Source organism: Chrysochloris asiatica, unplaced genomic scaffold (assembly GCF_000296735.1).
Source record: "Chrysochloris asiatica unplaced genomic scaffold, ChrAsi1.0 scaffold00306, whole genome shotgun sequence".
NCBI classification, from domain to species: domain Eukaryota; kingdom Metazoa; phylum Chordata; class Mammalia; order Afrosoricida; family Chrysochloridae; genus Chrysochloris; species Chrysochloris asiatica.
The window spans coordinates 2,747,665-2,755,722 of NW_006408824.1; the positions used below are offsets into that span (position 1 = coordinate 2,747,665).

General features: G+C 40.9%; 1 gene segment (V, D, J or C); it reads right to left on the minus strand.

Moving 5' to 3' along the window:
- Positions 1-7,066: 7,066 nt before the first annotated feature.
- LOC102837677 lies at positions 7,067-7,558 on the minus strand. The segment is given in 2 exon segments: positions 7,067-7,428; positions 7,507-7,558. Coding segments are annotated over 2 exon segments (408 nt in total).
- Between the last annotated feature and the right edge of the window lie 500 nt (positions 7,559-8,058).

The window sequence follows — 8,058 nt, forward strand, 5'->3', positions numbered from 1 at the left end:
TCAACATAATGTCCTTCAGTTTCATTCATGTTGTGAGGTGCATTCAGACTCACAATTATTCTTCAATGTTGAATAGTATTCCCAAAGTCTGTTTAACCATTCTTCTGTTGATGGGTGATTAGGCTATCTCCCTCATTTTGTTATTGTGAATAATGCTTCAGTGAATATGAGTATGCATATATTTAGTCATGTGTTGCTTGTATACAGCATATTGAAGGATCTTGGGTTTTTTCTGCTACTCTGCTACTTCTGCTATTCTGCTACTCTCTGTTTCTCGACAGGTACAATTTATCCATTTATAGTCAGTATAATTATCAATTGTTGTTGTTGTTAAGTGCCGTCGAGTCAATTCCGACCCATAGCAACCCTGTATAGGGTTTCCAAGGAGCGACTGATGAGTTTGAACCACCAACCTTGCAGTTCAAATGACTTTGCAGGCTTACTGCTGTGATTTTGTTGTGTGTTTTATCCTGATGCTTCAGGTTTGGGGCCACATAATTTTATGCACTGAGTTCATATTGTGTGTGGATTTTCTTTTCATTTTCATTTTGGTTGTGTATTAACAATTTTACTAATTCATTAACATGTTCACTAATTCATTCTGATTTTCCTTTTTTTAAATTTTGAGGTGAAAATGTATTAATTTTCTTTGAGCTTATCTGTTATTTATGGACTTTTTCCACATTTCAAAGAGTCTGTTTTATGTTTCATTTTTCCTTTTTAACTTTTTTTGTGAATTGTGTGAAGGTTATCAGACAAGATCATCAATTATTATTGTTGTTGTGTGTATGGAGTCAGTTCTAATGCATTGTGATCCTATATAAGGAGCAGTTGGTGGGTTTGACCAGTCAGCCTTCGGGTTAACATTCCAGTTTTTATCCCATAGTGCCACAGCAGGACTTCATTACAATATTATTTAATAATAATTAACACATTCAATTTTTGTAAGGGTTAATTATTAGCAAATAATAATATAACGAGTGTGTTTTAATTTGGTAACTTCTCGATACCATGTGTTCTAGTGAAATATTTATTTTCAATAGAATATGTATTTCACTTTCCCTTGGCAATGTGAAAGCCTTTAAAATGTTCTCTGTTCAGGTATTGTTAGGATTTCCAGAATTTTGGCAAAATATTTCTGTTCTAGCCCACAGACTTCTGCCTTTATTGTCTGTGTTTGTGGGACCTCCTAGGCTCTTCACCCTTTTCCCATAGGTGGCTTCCTCTTGTGTTGTATGTGGACTTGGTTGATGCTCCCAAATCCTGCTGAATGCTCTTTCTTGTAATTTTTCCCTAAGGTTTCTTCTCTGATATCTATGTTTTGTGTTGAAGGCAGTACTTTCTGGATTCTCTGCTCTGCTTCCCACCAGTATTCCAGAAATTGTAGAATGACTGAAACTCAGCTATCTTTTTTATTTTTGGGTTCCTCACTTCTTTTTTGGTAGGTTGAAGAAAGCAAGGCTGTTCCAATTCTTCAGTAAGCATTCTAAAGGGGAGTTATCAGAGGCAGTAAAAGAGCAGCAGTGACCAAGCAAACTAACATGTGGTCAGAAATCATAGTGTCATAAAGCTCTGTGTCTTTAAGGCAGAGAGTCTCTGACTTTGTGTTTTGATCCCTAGATGTGATGATTATGGACAGATTTTTCTAAGGCAAGTCACTGTCTTAGTTGCTCCCTTACTGTTGGTTTACTTCAGATACCCAAGTGGTTGTAAGGGTGATTCATAAGTTCTCTGCAGGCTCAACCTTACGTGATACTCTACAACAGAATCCAATTTTTACAGTGAGTTCTGGCAGAGGAAATCCTCCTGAGGTGCCTAAATGTCACCATCTTAAGACAACAACAATTCCAATAGGCTTCCATTCATGAAGCCTTGGACTAGAGGAATGAAATGCCTCTTATGTCTTTGGACTCCAGTAACTGCCCAGAAAGTAATATCAGTGATGTCTGTCTTCTTTAAGACAGGATCAAGAACAGAAATATGACAACAGAAAGAGGAGGCACCAGGTAAGGGACACTGAGTTGAAGGTGTCAGTTGCATTTACATTTCAGGTTGTGTGAGAGAGTTCCTGATTTAAAGGGACAGAACATTCGGCTATTATCCAACATGTGTGTCACCTTAGTGGTTAAGGGAACTTTCCTGAGATTTAGAAAGTGTGCAAATGTTTCCCTGCTTTAGGCACCAAAAATATTACAGTGATATGAAGCATGGTCTCACTATCCCTTCCAAAGAATTGATATTGTGTAGGCTAGATAAACATGTGAAAATAATGAGAGATTTAGAAATTCAAAGAAGCAAAATCACAGATGTTCTCACAAAGATAAGACGGGGCTACCACTTGTGAGTGAGGGGAGTGTTGAGTGAGTTCCTCGTTTCACTTTTTATATTGTTTTCCTCCCAGATAGGCTCTGGATCTCCTGATCCTATGGTTTCCTTTCGTAATTTAGGACCCATAATTGGTTATTTCTTCTTTCCCATTACATCAGGTCAGTCTTAGTCTTTTCTGCATTAAGTCTAATTTGCGGGGCAATCCCCTTTTCTTTCTTTCCTTTTACTAGACTCCCCTGTCAGGTCAGGTTGTTTCCTACATTTCTGAGCATGTCTTCCCTGTTCTAACTGCCTAACACTGCCTTAGTTGCTCCCTTACTGTTGGTTTACTTCAGATACCCAAGTGGTTGTAGGGGTGATTCATAAGTTGTTTCTTCTCCCATCACAAACTTGTTTCTCACTATTGTGGTAAATATTGTGTTCTGAGCATTCAATGTGTGGGATTATGGGTGTATCCTGAGAAATCCACTCTAACATGCCAATTCCCCAAAGCATTTGGATTCATTTCTCTACAGAATAGCCAGGAAGATCTATTATTTCAACTTTACGTATTGTAGGTCACTGTAAAATCCCTGCTTCAGTTAACAGCAAAAACAAAAGCTATCATATCCTGTCCTAACCTCTGGAGCTGAAACCTGAAGAACCTGTGCTTAGTGGGTCCAAATCAAGAAACTCACACTGATCCAATCTTATGTTTCCTTTCACTATTCTCCCACACAATTAATAGCTATCCCCATATATATTCTGCATGCTTCTGTTTGCACACATTAGAAAAATCAAGCAGTTCTTTTAGAATGTAATGTACGTCTTCCAGTGTCACATTTGTGCTTCACCTTCTGGGGCTCACTGGGACTTAAGTCTAGTTGTAGGTCTAGAAACAATAATGGGTGATGGTTGTGTTTCTGGACATATTTAGCCTCAAGTGCTGCCCTAGGCAGTGCCTCATACATTAACACCAAGGTGATATCTCAGACAGTTATTTATCATCCACACCTTATTCAGTTTCATCACTGGGCTAAAAAGGGTGGTTCTGTTAGGGAATTTTAAGCACTGCAGTGCTACTCATCAATTCTAAGACACCAGTCGCTCATAAGAGCAACTAAGGGTCACTTTGAGTCAGAACAGACTTGCTAGGAATTTACAACAATAATAAGTCCCCAGTTGTCTGATTATCTGTCTATATGTCCCCATCTCAATTTTTGGATCTAATTTCTCCCCAATTAGTACTCTCACATTAACATTAGACACCATTTGAGGTTGGGTATTCAGCTGGTGTTATAATTCAGTCCATCATCAAATATGATTCTGGGTTTGGTTTTAAGCAATATCACCAAATAAGGAGCTCTGGTAGTGTAGTGGTTATGAATCGGGCTGTAAACCGCAATGTCAGCAGTTCGAAACTACCAGCAGTTCCGCGGGAGAAAGATGAGGCTTTCTGCTCCCGTACAGATTTCCAGCCTCAGAAACCCTGTACAGGGTCGCTATGAGTTGAAACTAACTCCACAGCACAATACAACAATAACAACAACTACACAAAATAACGTTTTCATTCAGGACACATGTAGAAACTTTTAGAACTTTTATGTAGATCTTTTGTTGATTTGTGACTTGTTAGCCCTAAGTTTTGGTATGGTGCTTCAGGATAATGCATTAGACCAGAAGGTCAGTTTGAACCTCAAGGTTGGCAGTTCAAATCCACCAGCTGCTCCTCAGAAACACTATACAGAGTTTCTATGAGTTGGCACCAAATCTATGGAACTTAACAACATTAAGTCCTGAGCTCATCTCTTTCCTTTAACATTTGCTCTAGTGTAAATAAAACCAAGTAAGACCAACTTCTTTATACTTCTCATCCTGACAAAATTGCAGAAAGATATCATGACAATCACCCATAATGTCTCTACTCTCCAGTACGTGATTTACTGGTGGTGATATTTTGCATATTAATAATGCTGCCTCATGCCACAGATTGGCATCACCTGCATGGGGTTTCCAAAAAGTGGCTGGTGAGTGTGAACCTCTAACCTTGTGGTTCAATCTGACCTTGAGGTCCATTATCCTGCAGAAAACAAAATTTTATGAGATTTTTTTCTTTAGACCCACTCTTGTTACCAAATGGCTTCTCTAGAGATGCAAAACCAATGTAACTCATTAAAGTATATAAAAGGAAAAGTTTATATCAAAGAAATGTGTCACACAGTTGTAGAGGTAGAAGAGTCTTAATTCAGGGTCAGATGAACCAGGATAGGCAGATCAGAGTCAGGTTGGCAGGTAAGAGGCAAGCTGCTGACAGCTTCCAGGATTGGCAGGGAATAAAGCAGGCCACTAGCCCATGTCTAAAGAACAAGTAGTCAGAGGATGAGCCAGATGCAAGATTCAGACCCAGAAGAGAGCAAGCAAGCCTTGTATGTGTCCAGTATATTGGAAGCAGGTCACACCTACAAGGGAGCTCTTAGCAGACCATATCATAAAGTTGATAACACTATATTCAATCTCATCATGGGGGATAACTTTATCTTAACAGCCAAACCATTGAGATTCCTGGTCCACTAAAGGTGACACAAAACATTTACTATCATATAATTATTAAAATTCAAATTAAAATGACCCGCTAGTCTTGTGTTTGCTGAATTTCAGTGTCTTCTGCTGGACATGGTGCACACCCTCCAGATTCAACTTCCACTGTCTGGTACGTAGTCACAGAGTGGTCTGCAGCTAAATAAGGTCACACATTTAAGGAGTAAAACACTGCAGTAAGTAGCAATTGTTCTCAAGATGAACATAGATGTGGACACCCAGGCTTCAAATCCGACACTTGAGCCCACAGCCATCTGTGACTTGCTGATCCTCACTAGCAATTGTTCTCAAGATGAACATAGATGTGGACACCCAGACTTCAAATCCGATACTTGAGTCCACAGCCATCTGTGACTTGCTGATCAGAGGACCAATACCTCTGATATATATTTCATAAAGATTAACAAACCCGAAGAGAGCCTATAAGAGGGGGAGATATTCTTTATAATGTTTCAATATGCCATCTTATACATGCATTTTCTATTTGGTATCAGAAAAAAGTAAAGGAAAAAAAACTCACTATAATGTAAGACACATGCTGGCAACTCATTCATCTGGCACATCATGCACCAAGTCAGAAGGACATGTCACGTTGTGGGCCCTTGATAGTATTTTAATTGCTTTTACAATAATAATAAAATGGACTATATTCATTGGATTATATTTATTTTCCATTAGAAAATACTATTTTAAATAATTTTTTAAATGTGTCTATGGAGTCAAGAGACAAGTTGTTTTTACCTGCCATCCACTAGAACCTCAGTCATGATGATCCTATGTACAAAGGAGTGAATAGCTGCCCAATCTGGTACCATCCACATGATCAGTAAGAAATCAGACCATTGGCACACATAGGATTTTCACTGACTAACTTTTTAAATCACCAGGCCTTTCTTCCTAGTCTGTCTTGATCAGGAAGTTCTAATACCTTTTTAGCATAGAAGCAATACTCAACTCTTCACTGATGTTGACTGGTGACCTCACATGAGGTGCACTAGGTAAGAATCAAACCTACATCAACCACATGGAAAGTAAGAGATCTACCGCTGTATCGTGGTTGTTGTTGTTGTTAATTGCCTTAGAGTCGGTTCTGACTAAGTGACCCGGTATAGGATTTAGGAGGAGCAGCTGGTGGATTTGAACCACTGACTTTGTGGTTGGTAGACCAGTGCTTATAGTGTTATACCAGTGCTAGGGCTCTAGTAAGTCATAATGGGTCTCCTCTGTGATCAAATGTCAATCAAAACTGTTTAGAAATCTCAAAAGAAGCAGCATGATTGAAAGAAGCTGAAAATGGGGACAAAGAATGTATACTGTATAAACTTGTTAATCATTCCAGAACTGGAACTTAAACAACAGTAACAGACTCAGATGAGCGGCTACCTGGTGAGGGCATTGTACAGGACACGGACATTTGGATTACACGTGTCTACAGGAGACTGTTTGGCTGGTGGACACATTAAGTATTTTTATTGTGGTAATGTTTTCAAGGGCATATAAATACAGCATCAGTTGGTACAGTTTAAACATGAGTGCTCTCATATATCAATTCTATCTTCATTAATGTTGTTGCTGTTAATGCCATCGAGTCATTTCCAACTCATAGCAACCCTGTATAAGGTTTCTGAGACTTTAAAATATTTTCAGGAGAAAAAAGCTTCTTCTTTGTTCCAATGAGTCGCTAGCAGTCTCGAACCATGAACCTTGTGGTTTGCAGTGTAGTGCTTACTGTTTTGGAGTCACAGGCCTTCCATAGCTCCATAAGAAGAGGTATATAAGAAAAAAGCAGGTTAGGGTGCTGGTGATTGTGGTTAGGGCTAATCAGATGTAGCTCTGGAATCTTAAGAAAGAGGGAGAGCTAATGTTGGAGATACAGGATTCCCTTGTCAGAAGTTGAGTCTGAGGTGTTCAAGGCTTGACCCTGCCAACCCAGCCCCAGGCTTTAAGATAAGGAATTTGGGTCTCAGCCTGATGAGGATAAGGACTTCCTGTTTCCTCTGAGCCAAGTTGTCCAGGAAGGGACTGTAGTGAGTGACAGTGAGGAGGGGGCTTCCTCCTAGTCAGAGCCCCATGGGGGAGCTGGGCCAGGAGTGCAGCAGCTCAAGAATAATCAGAACACCCAGGCTGGTCCTGAGCAGGCAACTGCAGTGCATTCTCTTCCCTAGAGATGAGAATGGGGTTTTTGTCTCACTTCCTTGTTGACCTGCAGCACTGTGTGACTATCTAGGCTATTATCATAGAAGTGACAGTAATAAACGGCCTCATCCTCAGGCTGCAGCCCAGTGATGGTCAGGGAGGCAGTGTTGCCAGATTTGGAACCTGAGAATCGATCCTGGACCCCTGATCGTGGATTGCTATCAGCATATATGACTTGTTTGGGGGCCAAGCCTGGGAGTTGTTGGTACCAGTGCACATGATAACCACCGATGTTGGTGCTGCTTCCAGTACAGGAGATGCTGACCTGCTGGCCTGGGTTCCCAGAGACAGAGGGTGTCTGACTCACCCCAGACTGGGCCCAGGATCCTGAAATTAGATGAGACACAGAGATGATGACTCTGGCTGTAGAGATAGGAAGAGAAAGCACAGTCCCATTGTACTCACCTGTGCAGCGAACAAGAAGGGTGAGGAGGAGAGGGGTCCAGGCCATGGTGGAGATTGTCCCTGAGTCCTGGAGCTGAGCTTCCTCATCCCCCAGTGCCCTCTTCATACTCTGAGAGAAGTGAACAATCATTTATGCAAATAAGGTCACCCCCAGCTTCTAAAAATGTCCAGAGAAGTGAAGCATGGGTAGTACCGTGTGGGTCCCACAGAGTGTGGGAGGTCACAGATATATGCTGTGAGCCCTGAGCAGGGGGCAACAGACAAGGCCAGGTGGTGACTTCCCAGTTCTAATCACCCTCAGAACCCCTAGGACCACAGAGATGGACCAAGAGCATCCCCTGATGCCTAGATCCAGTCATTGTGACATGAAGACTAGAGTCCTTAGAGTCAGCTCCTACCTTCCCACTCACCCTGCCATATAGCCAAACCCAACAGTTTCCCCATTACTTTAGGAGCACTGTTTTCTCTACGGAGATTCTCATTGGTGAATCTGCTCTATGGCTCCCTTGACTATTCATTGGGTCTTGATGGAAGAGGTTTTAGATACACAGT